Source organism: Oratosquilla oratoria, chromosome 43 (assembly GCF_046742065.1).
Source record: "Oratosquilla oratoria isolate Oo_2021 chromosome 43, ASM4674206v1, whole genome shotgun sequence".
In the NCBI taxonomy this organism is placed as follows: domain Eukaryota; kingdom Metazoa; phylum Arthropoda; class Malacostraca; order Stomatopoda; family Squillidae; genus Oratosquilla; species Oratosquilla oratoria.
In genome coordinates this window covers 14,276,136-14,294,382 of record NC_134819.1, presented here as the reverse complement: position 1 = coordinate 14,294,382, position 18,247 = coordinate 14,276,136, and the positions used below count along the sequence as shown (strand labels likewise).

General features: G+C 38.7%; 1 protein-coding gene across 8 annotated transcripts in view; it reads left to right on the top strand.

Moving 5' to 3' along the window:
• The first annotated feature begins 7,863 nt into the window (after window positions 1-7,863).
• Fit1 (Fermitin 1) overlaps window positions 7,864-18,247 on the top strand; it is a 262,377-nt gene continuing 251,993 nt past the window's right edge. For 2 of the 8 annotated variants that reach the window (XM_076180065.1, XM_076180055.1), the window contains exons 1-2: window positions 7,864-7,963; window positions 10,010-10,215. In XM_076180065.1, the coding sequence (XP_076036180.1) occupies window positions 10,074-10,215 (142 nt within the window). In that variant the 5' untranslated portion in view covers window positions 7,864-7,963; window positions 10,010-10,073. Of the gene's footprint in view, window positions 7,989-10,006; window positions 10,216-18,247 lie in introns of all 8 variants that reach the window. The other 6 variants (XM_076180056.1, XM_076180062.1, XM_076180059.1 and 3 more) reach the window with 6 other exon arrangements.

Below are 18,247 nucleotides of genomic sequence, written 5' to 3'. Positions count from 1 at the left end.
TTTGGAACAACACGCTACTAGGTTTGACTATCAAATATACCTGAACACAATGGGTTAAGGAAAATACTAGATATTGAAACAATGAAGAACTGTTGAAACTAGACTTAATATTCACTTCTGAACCTGATATTGTGAACAAAATGGAGTATAACACACCAATTGGGAAGTGACCACATACTAATAGAGTTTGAACTAAAAGAACAAAACAATGTGAGAAGAAATGAAAAACATAGAGAAGGAAGGTTAATGTACAACAAAATGGAATTCGTAAAACTTAGAAAAAAAATCAAAATGCTGGGACAAATTTTCCAAAGATAGAAGAGAAATGGAACATATTGAAAGAAAAGTATATGGAACGAATTGATAAATATGTACCAAAGAAGATGCAAAAAGAGATTCATATAAAGTATTGGTATAACAAAAGGTTCAGTGAGGCTAAAGATAAAAGAGACAAAGCCTGGAAAAGATGGAAAAAAAAAAAAAATCCAAATGGCAAACATATATAAAACTTGGGAATGAATATGTGAGTATATGCAGGAAAGAAAAAAAGAAACTATGAAAAAGATATTATAGACAAATGCAAGGATCAACCTAAACTCTTACAGATATGTAAATGATAAAAGACAAACATGAATTAGTGAAAATGTGTGAAGGAGATAAATAATATATAGACGACATAGAAATGGCTGAAGTTATGATCAAACATTTCAGGTCTGTTTTTACAATTGAGAGCTCACAAATTTGGGAAGAGGAACAACGAAAAAGATCCCCCAAAATGAAAGAAATAAAAGTAACACAAAAAGAAATGAGACCAGATAAAAATGTTAGGGCATCACATGGACCTGATAGAATTGCAAATTTGATATTGAAAGAGTGTATAGATGAACTAATAGACAAATTATACAAAGAAGGAAAAGGTACTGTAAGATTGGAAAAATGTAAACATCATACCAATACATAAAGGAGGAAACAAAGAAGACCTTACAAACTTCAGACCGGTATCCCTTACAAGCACAGTAGCAAAAATACAGGTAGTTCTCGTTATATGCGGGGGTTCCGTTCTGCGGACCCCCCGCATATAACGAATTCGCATATATCGAACTATTGAACCTATGGGAAAAAGGGGGATACGTTCTCAACTCGGATTGATTGGTTAAGGCTGCGGGAGAGGATGGAGTTGACGACCTTCACCACGACAGATATGATATCAACGAGGTTGGCAGACTTGGCGCACAGGGACTCTTAATGGATGATGCAGTGCATCATATTAATAGGCTGAGTGTATCCGGCGGCTTCACAGTGGCGCACTAGCAGTAAAGCGGCGCCCTTCTTCTCCCCAACCATCGCTGGGCCACCATCGGTCGTCACGTACACAAGACGGGAGAGGTCCAGGAGTGCTGATCAACACACTGACGCACGGCATCGCAGATGTCTTGCCCAGTGGTGGTGCCGCGCAGCGAGACAAGCTGGAGGAATTCCTCACACACCTGGAGGTCAGCGGTGATGCCGCGGATGAAAACGGCCAGCTGGGCCGTGCCCTTTGTGTCGGTACTCTCATCCAGAGCAAGGGAAAAGGCGACGAAGTTCGAGCTGCGTGTTTTGAGTGAGTCGTGCACGTTGTCCGATATATCCTCGATGCGACGGCGAACGGTGCGGGACGAAAGGCTCACGCTCTCAAAGGCAGAACACTGCTCTGGACAGACGGAGTCCACTAGAGCGAGGAGCCATTCCTTGATGAAATCCCCATCCGCGAATGGCTTCATTCGGCGAGCAAGGATGCGGGAGACTTCATAACTGGCGCACATCACCTTTTCGGCCTCAGCATTCTGCTTGCGGAAGAGTGAAGTTTGTTTCTGCAGGTTCCCTGATAGTCTAACGATGGCGTCCTTCCTCTCGGCGGCAGACATCGACGCAAAGTTTGACGATCGGTGGTCTGTCTCCCAGTGGCGATGCACATTGTACTCTTATAGGACAGCCACAATCTTCAAGCATATGAGGCACTGGGCATGTCCAAAGCACTCGATGAAGAGGTACTTCTCTCACTCAGGGTTGAAGGTCCGATGCTCGAGGTCCACTTTCCTCTTTTTAACACGCTGGGTTGCAGACATGATGAGGTGCAAATGGAGAAAATGAGGTATATCAACAATGAATAAGCGAAATAATGGTGCATTGATTGTAAATGTACGTCATCTAATTTAAATATAATTAATTAGTAGCTACATAATTTCAGTAGTTGTGATTTATTTTTATAAGAAATAACTGCAGTTGATCTGTACTGACCAAAAAGCTTACGTACCTTGTATTAACTTGAAAGTTTAACGGACACTGACCGCTGGCGTCTGGCTTCTCTGGCAGTGGCAGGATCATAGACCGTGCAGTGTGGGGCAGTTGCCAAAACAGTATCTCCTAGCAGATGTTGTTTGGCAGTTTTTCAATTACATAATTGTCCGACCTGAACAATAGATTGAAGACACCGTCCAATATATCACACAGAAGGTTTGTGAAAATTTGAGAAGTTGACAAATGACGACTTGAACTGGATTTGAAGCTTGAATTCGATAATACACGGTTGACGAGTGATGAATATGACAGTTGACTTTGAACTCGATTTGAAGAATGAAATTTGATGATTGGTGACGACAGAATATTCTGAAGAACGATAATGTTGAAAGTTGATTTTATAAATCCAATATTTCCAATAACTGCCGAGTATTTCTTTATTCTCGAACCTATCTCTTCCAGTGAAGCCAGTTTGGTATGTCAGACAAGACAGTCATGCTTATAAAGTTATTTCGTTGACTGTATTTAATTAAACATTCAAAGTCTAACATTCCATATTCAAATAAATTTGTGTTTCCAATTTTGAAACTCCCCATTAAAAGTTAAGCAGAATTTAGTGTAAAGTTTGGCTTTTCTAGTACTTCGTTAATCTGATCTACTACTACTCCATATTATTGTTTTCATAAGTTTTATTTTCGTTTTACTACTACTATTACTACTACTACTACTACTATTACTACTACAACTACTACTACTACTACTATTACTAACGAAATATAAAGTAATTCAATCATTAAATTTATTTATTTGAAAACATAATGTTTATTGGATTTTTTTTATCTCCTTTTGCTGGGAGTTCCGCGGGCCGGATTGTAATAATAATGTCTAGCAGAGTGGCGGGCCCGACACTAGGCCTTCGCGGGCCGGAGGTTGAATGCATTTGGCCATTCGACTGGCAGATAAGGATAGACACTGTAATGTAGTGGATAATATTCAACTATTAATAGGAGCAGTTTTCATCGGATGTTTCCTGTATGGAACAACCGTGAACAACGTGGTCATGGATTTTACGCAGTCCCCAGTGGGGACATTTGATCGATGCCTATGGTATCATACTTGATCACACCGATGAGACTCCTGCATCATGCTCGGTCACTCTGTTGACGCCGCAGGTGACTGAACCATCATTACTAATTGAACCACGCATTATATGTGATTCAGTGGTGACTGCATAAATTGTAGGAATCCCCAAACTATATAAAAACACTCAATATTGGGTGAAAGTTCCATTGACGAACCATCCATTCCTATCCCATGAGTATAGACTTGCCTTAAGGCAAATGCATCACCAAAGAACTAATCTGAGTTACTACGGCATTATTCCAACATTGTCATGGAACAATTAAAAACTGGAGTTATTGACCCAGTAGTAAATCTAAGGGCGGCATAACGGCTTGTATCGATGAAAGCTTTTCGCGCCGCGCTCTCAGCGTTTACTTACTTGATTTACATGGTTAAGTTCCGAGGACAGTCCTCATAGCCATAGTGATCTACCGCTGCTGCCAGTCCTGCTGTCCCTTCTCACGAGGGCCAGTTGGTCTGTTATTGTATTTGATGACAACCTACTGATGGCGGTGTAGCCTGGCAATAGGGGCTCGTCTGGCACCTTCCGTAGAAACCTATCCAGTGCATGCTTGAAGCTGTCCACCGAGCATTTGGTTCTCTCTCTCTCAAGACCTTACTGGCATCCAGCCAGTAAGATCTTGAACCTCTCTGGAGCTCTTGGTGGGAGAGTTTGTCTCTCACACTTTCGCCCGTGCCTTACACTGTGGCAGTGCTTGATTGTTGAAGGCGTGGGGTCAGGAACAAGGACCTCTAGGATTTTCCATATATAGACGGCCCTGTATCTTTCTCTCCTCCTTTGTTGAGAGTAGAGGCCCAGTGCTTCCATGCGATCCCAATAGTTGAGATCTTTCATCCCTCTGATGTGCCTGGTGTAATTCCTTCAAGCTTCTGGATGTCTCCTCGTTTGTGTGGTGACCAGAGTTGGCTGCGGTAGTCCAGGATCGGTTGAATAAGTGCCTTCCAAAGGGTAAGCATTACTTGTACCTCTCTTGAGGAGAAAGTCCTTAGTACCCAGCTGGCCATCCCTCTTGTCTTTTCACGGACTGCGTGATGTGGTGCTGGAAAGTGGCATCATCACCTAAATGAATGCCCAGGCATTTTACATGGGTTTTGGGTGTGATTTTCATACCTCTTTCCGTGTGCAGTTCAGTATTGTCTTTAATGCCTTGGTTTGTGCCATATCTCAAGACCTCGAACTTCTCTTCATTGAAGTGCATGTTGCTGTCATTGGCCCAAGCATAAACTGTGTTAAGATCGTTTTGTAGATGATGCACATTTTCACTTTCCAGCACTGCACTGCTGATGTGGGTATCATCGGCAAAAGACAGGAGGGTTGAGTCAACTCTCCTATTTATGTCATTCATATGAATTAGGAATAGGAGGGGGCCGAGGACAGAGCCTTGTGGTACTCCGCTTATTACCTTGGTTTTATTGGACTTCACGCCGTCGACCGCGACTGTTTGGGTACGATCTGTCAGGAAGTTGTGAAGCCATACTCCTAGCTTTCCTGAGATTCCTAGGTCCCTTGCCTTGTGGAGGAGGACACCGTGGTCCACCTTGTCGAAGGCTTTTGTGAAGTCTAGAAATACTACGTCAACATTCTTCCCTTCTGACAGGTTCCGTAGTAGCCAGTCGTAGTGTGCCAGTAGGTTTGAGAGGCAGGACCGACCTTTTCTGAAACCATGCTGATTCTCTTTTATGATGTTATTCTCTTCAAGGTGGGTGAACAGTTTGTCCCTTACGCATTTCTCGATTACCTTGACGATGTGGGACGTGAGGGCAACAGGTCGATAATTCTTTGGCAAGGTCCGGTCACCTCCTTTATATATTGGGCTTATTATGACTTGCTTTAGTAGCACCGGGATCATACCTTTATCTAGGGAGGATAGCCACAACATATGGATTGGGATCGCCAAGACCTCGCTACATTTTAGGAGTAGGATCGCCGGAATGCCATCTGGTCCAGCGGCTGAGTTAATCTTTAGCTCCTTTATTGCCTTTTTGATGTCCTCTACTGTCACTTGAAGGTCGGTAAGTTGGTTTTTGTTCGTTGTCACTTGATTGAAAAAGGTTGTGGGATCTAGGATTTCTGTCTGTTTCTTTGGTCTGCTGAACACACTGTTGTACTGGTGTGCCAGCATCTGGCAGGTTTCTTGTGGGTCTTCTGTTATGGTTCCTTATTCAGTTACTAGGGGCCCAATCTGTGACTTGGTTTTCAGGAATTTTTTACAGTAGCTGTAGAAAGAATTTCGGATTGTGGTTTTCCTCGATTCTTCTCTGCTCTTCGTACGAGTGTTTGATTTTCTGTTCTATTTCCTCTATTTTTTAGAAGATTGAGAGCCTTTGGGCCTCATTGCTACTTTTACTGAGTTTTTCATTAAGGTTGGCACGCCGCATGAGGATTTTTCTATTGCGTGGGATGGAGTGCCTGTGATCCTTTCTCTTATTTTCCGTGGCACATAGGCAGTACACATCTCCAGCAAGATCCTCAACAGTGTGTTGAGATTGGAATTGGAATCTGGTTCCTGCAGTACCAGATTCCAGTCAATCTCCCAAAGCTCTCGTTGTATTTGTTCCCAGCCTACATTTTCACTGAAAAAATTGAAGCTGGCGAAGGGGGTCGTGTCTGGTGGAGTCCGGCATTCCCGCGGTGTCCTACTTTTCTTATATGTTGTGTTAACAAGAATTATATTGTGGTCGGAGAAGACTGTTTTCTCCATCCTGTAATTGCTGACCGACTCATCATTATTGGTGAAGAAGAGGTCAAGAATGTTGCTCAGCTCTAGTCGGCTCCATTATATGTTGGTTTAGGAACAATTTATCGGCAGTCTCTAGAAGCAGTTTGGCTTGGGCTTGGTCTTCTAGATGCCCCCACAGGACCTGCCATCAGGCCAACATATAAAAGGGAAGTTGAAGTCACCACACATTATAATATCTGTCATGGTGAGTGAGGTGGTCTCCAGTACTTCATTCAGTCTGGTCATAGCATTTGAGAAGCTTTCTAGGCTACACTGGGGTGGGCGGTAACATTTTACTATGATTAATTTTATTTTAGTTATATATAGGACTAAGAGTTCAATCACCCCGTTTGAGTAGGATAATAGTGTCTTAGAGTGTGCGGTTAGATCGTTTCTGAGATAGACCATTGCACCACCATGGCTTCTTCCTTCTCTATCAGCTCTAAATGGGGTGTAGTTGGTTATTTCTATCTCAAAGTCTTTCACATCGTTAGCCAGGGCAATGAACATTGGGTCCTCTTCTAGCGATAGTTCCCTCAGAAGGGAGACTTTGCTTCATCGATATTTGGGACCTTGTGCTTGAGAGGATATTTACCTAGTTGTATTTACCTAGTTGTATTTTGCGGGAAGGTGAGCTATCCTCGTGGTCACCCGCCTTTGTATCTCGCAGAGTCTAGTTTGCTTTTAACTCATGAATAGTTTTTGCGCATACTATTTCATTATCCAGTTTGTTCCAAGTGTCCAATACTCTATGTGGAAAACTGTTTTTCTTCAGTTCTCTTCTATAGCTATGTTTTTTTTTTCCATGTCCTCTTGTGTTTCTCTTATCCCAGTTTAGTAAGTCATCTCTATCAAGTACCTCTGTGCCTTTTGTGATTCTGTAGATGGTCAGTAGGTCACCTCTCTCTCTCTTCTTTGCTCCAGCGTCGGTAACTCCAGTTTAGCCAATCTCTCCTCATATGATAGGTTTGCAGTGCAGGTGCCATTTTTGTTTGCTGCTCTCTGAATTATTTCTATTTTCTTTATAATCTTTTTAGTACTGGGGGACCACAATGTCGCCGCATACTCTAGTCTAGGCCTTATCAATGTATCCAATATTTTATTTTTATCATGTCTTTGTCCAAGTATGCAAATGCCACTTTTATTGATCTTAGCAAGTGGTAAGTCTCCCCGACAATTTTGTTAATCTGTTTATCATAGGACAAGTCGTTATGACACTATCCACGTGCGTGTGTGTTTACGTGGATGACAAATCTTAGGTAGTGAACGAGTTGAGAAATATCATGAAGTTTCGGATTACCAACGTAAATATGCATATGCGGCCAGCTATTGCATTGGGCTCTATGACTGCTGGATTTTTTTTTACGTTTTTATTTTATTATTTCAGTCCAACATCACGCAGCAGGTGCCAGGTATAGGGACGTCATTAATTAATTTTGTGCTATTCAAGAGTCGCCAGTTAATTAAACACTTATCATGTAGTATATATATATATATATATATATTTTTTTTGCTAGAATGTAGAGCTACGTTTGGTAGATCAAAACTATCCGTGATTCTACGTCTTGCGCGTTATTGTTCTCTTTAGGTACTGATTTAGTTTATATTACCCTCTAAGCTTTAGAAAATATTATGAATGATTCTACAAGTGGATGGAATAAGAACTAAATAATAATCAGATTGTCAATGCTGCTAGTTTCTTTAATTCCCGTACGTTGTACGATAGTTTCAGCTCACTTTGGTGTTGGAAGGATCCCTCATCCGCCCCCCCCGCAACATCAGTTTACATTACAGTGAGAAGTGTACTGGAGAAGTGTAGGGCAAGAGATAGTGTTAATCGTTTGTGTATTTGACGTAGTTTATGGTTTATTTATACCGAACTGATGGCTTAAAGACTTAGGAATATGGACATGAAGAAAACAGTGAAGAACTTGTGCGCTTATTTAAGCTCAAACATGTACTAAAGATGTAACACACGAATAGGCAAGAGGATCTTGGAAGATTCAAGATGAAAAAAGTGATGTTTATCAGTATGGTATAGCGTAAAGATTGTACATATTTGTCTTGTATTTAATACTGGTTGAAAACATTATATCGAGATAAATTCGTACAGCTATGTGTTGAAGCTTCTTTCTTAAGACATGACTCAGACGTGTGATGAGGTGATGTGGTGTCGAGGAGAGGGCACGTACGGTATGAGTGCTGAAGATGTCATGGTGCCTCTAATGCTCGAAGTATTTGAATACCACACGATAGTTGTTATTTCCGTTATTTAATTTTTAATATTAAAGTGCAGTGTATTCATACTTTCTCCCCTCCATCAAGAATAAAAAAAGTGGGATTAATTAATTTTTACTTCACATCAGTCTCGTATACGATATGCATTCAATTTTTATAGGTAGTTTTTATTGTGTATTTATTAAATTTAATTATATTTTTAGTTGTTGACATTTTCCTTAAATTGTGGGGTGGCAGCTCTTACTGTAACCAAACATGGAAGGGTTTTACACTTAATCGTAGGTGGGAAAGCAGATCCTTCACTCAACTGCCATTTAGGATAGATCTACTAGGCCCATATGGCATTCCCTTAGCCTTAGGATTCACATTAATACTTAAAACACTTCTTAAATTATTGCCCAAAGTGGCAACCCGAAGCAGATGTAATTGAGTAACTATCCTGAATAACCCATAAACCTAGAAAACAGTGTAGGGAAAGGAAGGCTATAATCATGGTTTCTTTTTGTTAATAGTATACAAACCCCCCCCCCCCCCGCTATTTTAGAGTATGCTTAGGATTTGATCTTGCATCTCATCAGCATGCAGATCATGAAAGAACTAGTAGAGCTGGGTATTGTCAAACACGTAATTCAATCTGCCAACAGTACTGTTTTGTGATGTAATTGGTTATTTATTTCTCAATGATGTTCTTAGTCATTGTGACAGCTGAAAAACATATAATCTGAAGTAGAGAAATTAAGGATATTTTATGAATAATAAAAATTGTTGCCTTAAGTTCCACTGACTGGAATCCTACAGCTCTGCCACAGTCAACAATGGTCCTCAGACCCTCTCAAAGATAGGTAATTTTTTCATTTCCCCACATATAAAGCATGGAGTTAGTGTACAATAGGTTGCTACAATCACATATTAATTAAATAGCATATTCAGGCAAGTTGTTTTGGAGATTTGACATGTATTACTTTCTTGCCCTCTTTTGCCCTTCAGGTAACTCCATTCCTTTCACTCTTTGTATCAAATATTTTGTATTTTAATGTAACCACAGGCTATTACTTTTTGTGAGCATTGATTTTGTATGAAATTTAATTTTATGAGAATGAATCATCTCTTCAGAGCATGAAAGAAAATTAAATTCTTGAAGGGGAACTGGTTTGCTATTCACACCATTGATCCATGAAATGCTCTTCCAGACCATATACTAGTAATAGTACTTATGATTTCTGCATTTAAAGGGAGGTACAACAGACATATGGGTGGGAATTAAAGCTTGAGCAATTAATCTACTGGAAGTGAGTGATACCACAAGAAGGTAACTTCTCATTCCCACACCACTTATGTTTAGGTAAACATCAAAGATCTCAGGGAAATGTTGGACTGTTTTCTGTTGCACTGATGTAGGTTTCAGTATAAACTGGCTGGTAGGAGGAAAGGGAGGAGAGCTGTTATTTGTTGTGAGTTGTCCTTTTGTAAAAAAGTGAAAGACAAAGTTGAAAATGATAGAGAAATTTTGGGTACAATATGGATATTGTGTTGGAGGACATGTTCAAATGCATGAATAAGATTTGTAGCACATGCATCTATAATATTTGCTTGACCCAAAGTATTTATTGTTTGTTATTACTTAGTAGAAGTGTAAAGGTGATACCACACTAACTTAGAGAACAAGTGATAGTAAAACATTAGTCAATCAAGATGATGGCTGATGGCTATTTGATCGGTGATGGCTCGTGGGACTTGCACGTCTATGTCACTGATCTGCAAGTAGAGCGCATTTTGCGTGTGAAGAGTGACCTTCACATTGGAGGAGTTATGCTAAAACTAGTGGAAGATTTAGGTAAGTTTATGTTGTTGTTGTTTTTTTCCTCATTTATTTTCATGTTCTAGTAACCAATAGGTGTGAATCTAATAGTAATAATTGTTAACTCAAGTTTGACTAGATACAGCCCCAAAGTGGCTGGCAAAGCCTAAGACCCTCTGTGTAGTAGTAGGTGGAGGATAGCAAATTTTGGTTGTCAGCTTTCTATATGAAAATATGGAGGAAATGCAGGTCATAAATGAATACCATAGAAGAGTAAGTCAGGCCAGACATCTTGGGACTTGAGCTGATAATTATGGAAGAACAGCATTGGCAGTCTGCAGCAGCAATTTCAGAATGGATAAAGAGAAGAACATAACACCAGTATTGTATAAGACAGCAAATATAAGGAATAGTTGCAATAAACATGTGGTTTAAGGAGGAAATGATGTACTAGCTTCTAGCAGAATCTTTAAATGTTTTACAAAGCAGCAAAGGCCTTTTCAAAGTCTTAAGATAATTAAGTCAGACAAGAAAGCTTCAAAGTTTTACCATTAGTGTCCTACATTTAGTAGAAATCATGCTGGTGATCAAACTTAGGTTGTGAGTTGAAGTGGTGACATTCTTATTTCTGGATAGAAGCTTTTGACACAAGATTAGATATACCAGGACAGTGGGCCTGAAAGTGAGATACGGTAAGTTGAATATAATTTTGGGACTTAACCATGGAGGAAATGGGGAGTGAGAAGTACAGTTCATGAGGTTGATGGAAAGGAAAGTATATATGATTTAGTTGGGTTTCAATAGCTTGGTATACGATAATTAGATAAGGCTTGCTGGACACAGATGCTCTTTTTCATTGTTGTATTGCATGTTACCTTTGGAAGTAAAACCAGTCATCTTGTATATCCAGTCTGGTAGTTAATTGGGATAGAGGAATAAAAGTTGATGTGGCCTATCTAGTCTGCACCAAAGCATTTGAGGTGGACTTCAGGGTGCTGCTACACAAAGTGAATAATATGGGCATCACTGGAAAACTGGGACTCTGGCTCCATGAATTCCTAAGTAATAGAATGCAGAAAGTAGTAGTGGATGGAGTCCAGTCAAAAAGTTCAATGTTAATTAGTGGAGTGCCACAGAACTCAGTGCTTGGTCCATTGATCTTCCTGGTCATAAGTGACATAGGCCAGGGGGTTAGGTCATCCAGTGTCCTTGTTCATGGATGATACCAGGATTTCTTGAGAAATCATAACCTGAGAAGATTTCAAAAGATTACAGAAAGATCTAGAGGCATACAAGTGGTCAAGTGTAAACAACTTGGTCTTCAGCAACATGAAATTTCAACTGATAAGATATGGGCCAAACGAAAATCTAAAAGAGCACAAATACACAGCAGGTGCAGAGGAAATAAAAACAAAGGAAAGGCTGAGAGACCTGGGGGTGTGGATGAGTGATGACTGTGGCCTTAATGCACACATAACACATCACTAGTGTTGCTCATAAAATGAGTGGATGGATCCTCCAGACCTTTAAGACCAGGAAGCTCGAGCACTATGTATGCCAGCTATGGTCTCTACACAAAGTCAAGGAGATACAAGAATTCAAACAGGTCCAAAGGGTATTCATGAGTAGGTTAGTCAGGGACTCCCTGAATTACTGGGAGAGGCTGAAAATACTCAAGCTCTATTCACTGTAGTGATTTATGTCTGAAAAGTCCTGCAGGGCACAGCACAAAACCCATCACTAAAAGAAGGTGGTATCAAAGGGAAACACCATCCCAGATTTGGTAGGATCTGTAACTGAAGATGATCCAGATGGAAAGCTTCACCTGTATTTTTAGCTGTCTCCCAAGAGAGATAAGGGAGTCAGCACAGAGGTTTCAAGGCAATGCTAGACAAATTCCTGGCCAACATCCCAGATGAGTCTCCAAACCCACATTGCCTAACCTCATGAGGACTGGCAGCAAATTCTATTGCAGACCAGTGCCAATATGTAAGGCTTAGACAGAGATGTGGGAATGGTTTGTGCCCAGACAGACCATGGTGTTGACATTGGAACTCACCTACAAGATAGAATGACAGTGCACGAGGAGGGGTTCCTAGGTCTTTGGTTGCCCACAAATAGTGATTGAATGTCAGGTCAGGAATATTAATGTGAATGAGGGGTAGAAAGGAAAGAGTTTCATCTTAAGTGTATTTACCTAGTTGTATCTTATGGGAAGGGGAGCTAGACTCGTGGTGTCCTGTCTTTGTATCTCACAGTATCTAGTTTGCTCTTAAATTCATGTAAGGTGTTTGCACACACTGTTTCGTCCAATTTGTTCCAGACATCCACCATTCTGTGTGGAAAGCTGTTCTTTTTCAGGTCCCTTCTATAACTGTCCATTCTTAGTTTCTTTTCAGGTCCCCTTGTGTTTCTTTTATCCCAATTTAGTAAGTCTTCTCTATCAAGGACTTCCATGCCTCTCATGATTCTATAGATGGTCAATAGGTCACCTCTTTCTCTTCTTTGTTCCAGAGTTGGTAATTTCAGCTTTGACAATCTCTCCTCATATGACAGTTTTGAAAGTGTTGGGGCCATCTTTGTAATTGCTCTTTGGGGTCTTTCAATTTTCTTTGTATTCTTTTTAGTACTGGGTGTCCATAGTGTCACTACATACTCCAGTCTTGGTCTTATCAGTGTAACTAGTATTTTCTTCACCATTTCTTCGTCCAAGTAAGTAAAGGCCATCTTTATTGATCTTAGCAAGTTGTAGGTTTCTCGGACAATTTTATTTATCTGTTTATCAGAAGTTATGTCTTTTGTGATAATTACTCCCAGGTCTTTTTCAGAACTCACTTTCTTTACTCTGTACCAATTTTGTGTTGCCCTGATATATATATATATATATATATATATATATATATATATATATATATATATATATATATATATATATATATATATATATATATATATATATATATATATCAAATTCCATTATGCTTTATTCTTTAATGTTGAAATCCACTACCCACTTCTGACTCCATTCCCAAACCCTGTTCACATCTGTAGTGACTCACAGTCCGTTTCAGTACCTATTTCCTCAGCAGTTTTGCATCATCTGCAAAGATGTTCATGTAACATTCAACACCTTTCATCCATGTCATTTACATAAATAGCAAACATTATTGGAGCCAATACTAATCCCTGTGGAACACCACTAATCACATATTCCCAAGTAGAACTCTTATCTATGAGCACTATCATTTTTATTCCATGCAAGAAATCCTCCATCCATTTCAAAAGTTTTCCTTGTATCCCTCCTATGGTTTCCAGTTTTCTTAATAATTTTTTGTATTGTACTTTATCAAAAGCTTTTTGTAAATTTAGGAAAGCACAATCAGCCCATCCATCCCTTTCTTTTATTATATCTGTTAGTCTTGAATAGAAACAGATCATATTTGTGGCACATGACCTTCTCTGTCTAAATCCTAATTGTCTTGGATTTAGTGTATTGTTCTCCAGATTTTTTGTCCATCTATTTTTAATAAATTTTTCACAAATTTTGGCTACTGTAATTGTAAGGGAGACCAGTCTGTAATTTGTTGGGTCTTCCTTGTTTTTCCCTATATATATTGGTATGATATTGGCATTTTTCCAGTTTTCCAGTATTTTTCCTTCATTGAGTGAGCAGCTTATTACCTTATATACTTTGACTATTAGTTCATCTTTACATACCTTTAGTATCCAGTTTGCAATTCCATCTGGGCTGTGCAATTTCCTGACATCAAGGTTCATTATTTGGTCCATTATTTCTTTCCTTGTTACAATTATTTCTCTCATGGGAGAATCTCACTTTACTCCTTACATCCCAGTGCTGTATATTTTCTCTAGTGAACACAGACTTGAAGTGTTGTTCATGACTGAAGCCATTTCTGTATCTTTTCAGTACTCTATATTTCCTTGTTTGTTTTTTAGTTTACGGTTCACATATCTGTAGAATAATTTTGGTTGGTCCTTACATTTTTGTATTATATATTTTTCATATTTTCTTTTTTCTTTCCTGCATACCTTTACATACTCATTTCTTAGATTGATTTATATTTGCCACTTTCCAGGTTTTTTTATTTTTTTATTTTTTATTATTATTTTTTATTTATTTTTATTTTTTGCCATCTTTTCCAAGCTTTGTCTCTTCTCCTCACTGCACCTTCTGTTAAACCAGCACTTAATATACATCTTTTCCAGTGTTTGTCTTGGTACATATTTATCCACTTTTTCATTATATATTTCCTTCATAATCATCTAATTCTTTTCCACTTGTGTCTATTGTATGATTTTTTCCAACTCACTTTTTGAAAAAAAATTCTAAGTTTCCCAAAGTCCGTTTTGTTATACTTCAGTCTTCTTTTTCTATATTTCTCATTTCTCTCAATATATATATTTCCTCTTTTAGTTCAAACTCAAGTAGTAGGTGGTCACTCCTAATTCAATTTCATCCACAATTTCAGGCTGTGCGTCATTGTGTAAAAAAAAAAAAGTTGTTAGTGTTTATAAAACATTGGATCAGTTAATTGTATAATTTAATTATGGCAGGTATAGTGTCTCAAATCTCTCTTAGTATGATTTACAAACAATATTAGGAATATGTTTTGGTTACTGCTCTGTATTTTCTAAATTTTGCTTACATCTTAAACTTTGTGTTGGGACCATACTACTGCTGCATTCTTCAATTTTAGACAGATTAGTGCCCTTTTTTTTTTTTTTTTTTTTTTTTTTTTTTTAAATCATGTCTTCATTCATGAAGGGAAAGGACACCTTTATGTTTTTACAGCAGTTTGTGTCTCCCCCACAATATTACTGTTATATTTGTCAGATGATGAGTTATACTGTTAACACAATACTATTCTTCTCTTTTGCCTTTGTAATTGCTTCATTGTATACTTCAGTTAAAATCTTTATGGATATATTACCCATTTCCAATACTTTGCATTTTCTTGCATTGAAATTAATTTTCCACTCTTGGCTCCAGGCATATTACTTATTTCCTTTAGCAACACACTACAATGTTACTCATCTTCTTTTCATGATCAGTTTTCATGAAGGTACCATAAGTGGGGAGAAGTGCAGACCCAGGTGATTTATTTTTTTAATTGTCAAAAACATGATTTTTTTCTTACTTTCTTTCAATTTGAATATATAGCAGGCAGATTGATGAACACAAATCAGTGTTAACTGACATAGATGAAAAATATTGTGTGTGCGCTTACCCCAACTTACTTACCTTTGTGAGATAGCTGCTAATTTACCAGTCATTCTGTCATCTTTCACTAATGTCATCTGCACATTAGGAAACCTTTCATTCATTGAGGAAGTTTACTTCTGTTCACCTAATATATTCCAATTTCCATAGTTGGTTGTCAGGGGACTTCGTTGAGGGCCCTTTAGATCTAGGTAGTTGAAGTCACCCCTTTCTCTTCAATCCATCAATTTTGGTATGTCTAATGGTTTTAGTCTCTTCCTATGGCCTATATGCCTGATTGGGAACCTGTTTGGTTGCTTCTCTTTGTAACCTCTTGACTTTGTATCTTACCTGGGGCAGGGACTCTACCGCTGATGATATCCTTGTTTTGGATAGATTAGTTCTTGGGGATTTTTTTCATCATCTCTTCATCAATGTAGTGAAGAGCCCTCAGAATGTTCTGCAGCAATCTATACATCTCTCACAATGTTATGGCTATGTTTGTCAGGTGATTGTTTTTTGTCAATACTCAGATCTTTCTCCTTTTATGTTTTAATGCTTCTCAAGGAATGGATCAATGATGGTCATGTTGAGCTAATGGCTTTTAATTATATATATATATATATATATACATATACGCATATATATATTATTTACATTAATTGACCATTTTTGTTATATTGAGGGGTGGTTAATTATGTTTTATTAATATATTACAAGCACCCGGCTGACGCCGGTCGTGGCTCCGCCACGGATGCTTGGCCTGCGCCGCCGCTCGCTGCGCTTGCAGTAGTCTTCTTCCACATGAGATTTTTGGAACATCTATACACGATAATACACACACGCGCACACATGCACACACATATATACATATATGAACACACACACGCACACTTCAACGAACGGACGGCTTAGAAGACGTTCTGAAGAAAAGGTGAAATTTCGTGGATCCCAAAGCAAAGGAAGTACCTATTGTATTTACAGGGTGGGGAAAATTGCTCGTGGTGTAGGGAAAGTAAGGAAAAAGGAGAAGGGGAGGGATTACTGAGGGAAATGGAAGGAAATGAGGAAGGTGAGGACTTGGCCCAGGCAGGCAGACGAAATCTAAACAAACGAGGTCCGGACCAATTTAGCGATGACGAAATGTCTAACAAAAATGTAAAGATTAGAAGTATAGATAAGAGCAATACAGTAGAAGATGATGAGAATATTTTCCAGGGATTTAAAGAGGGTGGGGGGGACACCCCCCCCCCCCCCCCCCCCCCCCCCCCCCCCGATTAACAAGACTAGAAGAGAAACTCGATAAGATGATCGAGCACTGGGAATTTAGGTTCGGTCACGTTAACAACATTGTGCAGAGAGTTGAAAAATTGGAAGAACTAGAGAAGGCGAACAAAAACTTAACTAAGGAAATTGAAGAATTAAAAATACAGTTAAAAGAAGTAAAAGAAGAGAATAAAGTCTTAAAGGAGAATAATAAGGAGAACAAGGAGGGTTGGAAAAAAATCCAAGAAAATAGCAAAGTTGCATTCACTGACATAATCAGACAGCAAATGAATGAACAAACTGAAGACTCAGTTATTAAAGTGATGAGACAGAAGGAGAATATAGTAAGAGACTTAGCAGACAGAAAGAAATGTATAATTATATTAGGAATGGAAGAGAAACATAACCCATATAGAACCACAAGAATCAAAGAGGAAAATTAAAAAGTAAGAAATTTACTAGAATTAGTTCAGGAAGATGAACCAGAAATAATGAAACAAATCGAAGAGAAATTCAGGCTCGGGAAATATAGTACAGACAAGACCAGACCAATTAAGATTAAATTCAGGTCACAAACTACGGCTGAGAATATCTTATCCAAAACAGGGAGACTAGCAACAAGTGAACAATATAAAAAGGTATGGATAAAAAGGGAAATGAATAAAGAGGAAAGAGAGGAGGAAATAAGGAATAGACATGAAGCTAAGAAAAAAAAACGAGACCAGAACGGAGACAGAAAAACAAAGAATTCTACTGGAGAGTAGTGAATATGAAATTGAAGAAATGGAACATAAAAGAGAGAAACACAAGAAACAGAGAATACAATGGAAATAACAGAAAGTTAAGAGTATCCTACACAAATATAGATGGATTAATAACAGGACTGAATGAACTGAACAAATATCTGAAAGAAAAAGATCCGGACATAATGGGAATTGTTGAGACAAAATTAAAAGGCCCACTACCACCCAACATCATAGGACACAATGCATATAATTATTGGATTAGAAACAGAAAGATAAAACAAGGGGGTGGAGTTATGTTCCTGACTAAGAAGGATATCAATGTGAAGAGAGTCACATATGGGAACAATAGAGTAGAGATGATAATGATAGAAGTAGAAGATAGAGATAAGAAGAGCAGAAAGTTTGTAATAAACTACGTGCCCCCAAAAACAGCCTCATGGTAAGAGAATGAACATAAAAGCATGTTAGAAGACACAAGAGTAACACTAAACGAGATAATGGAAGATGGAGGAAGAATAGTTATGATGGGCGACTATAATTGCAAAGAAATATGCTGAGAAGAGATGACCGTAAAGGGTGGAGAAGACTCATGGGGAAGTGTTCTACTTGAGATGATTATTGACCACACAATGACACAATGGATCCAAGAGAACACTAGGTATAGAAATGAAGAACCATCGAGACTAGACCTAATAATCACATCAGAACCTAAAATAGTGGAAAATGTAGAGACATTGGGACAAATTATGGGAAAGGTGGAGGGGGAAACACGGGTCTTTATCTGATTATCGAGTTTATTCCTGACCGGTTTCGCTTACAATAGCTTCTGAAGAAG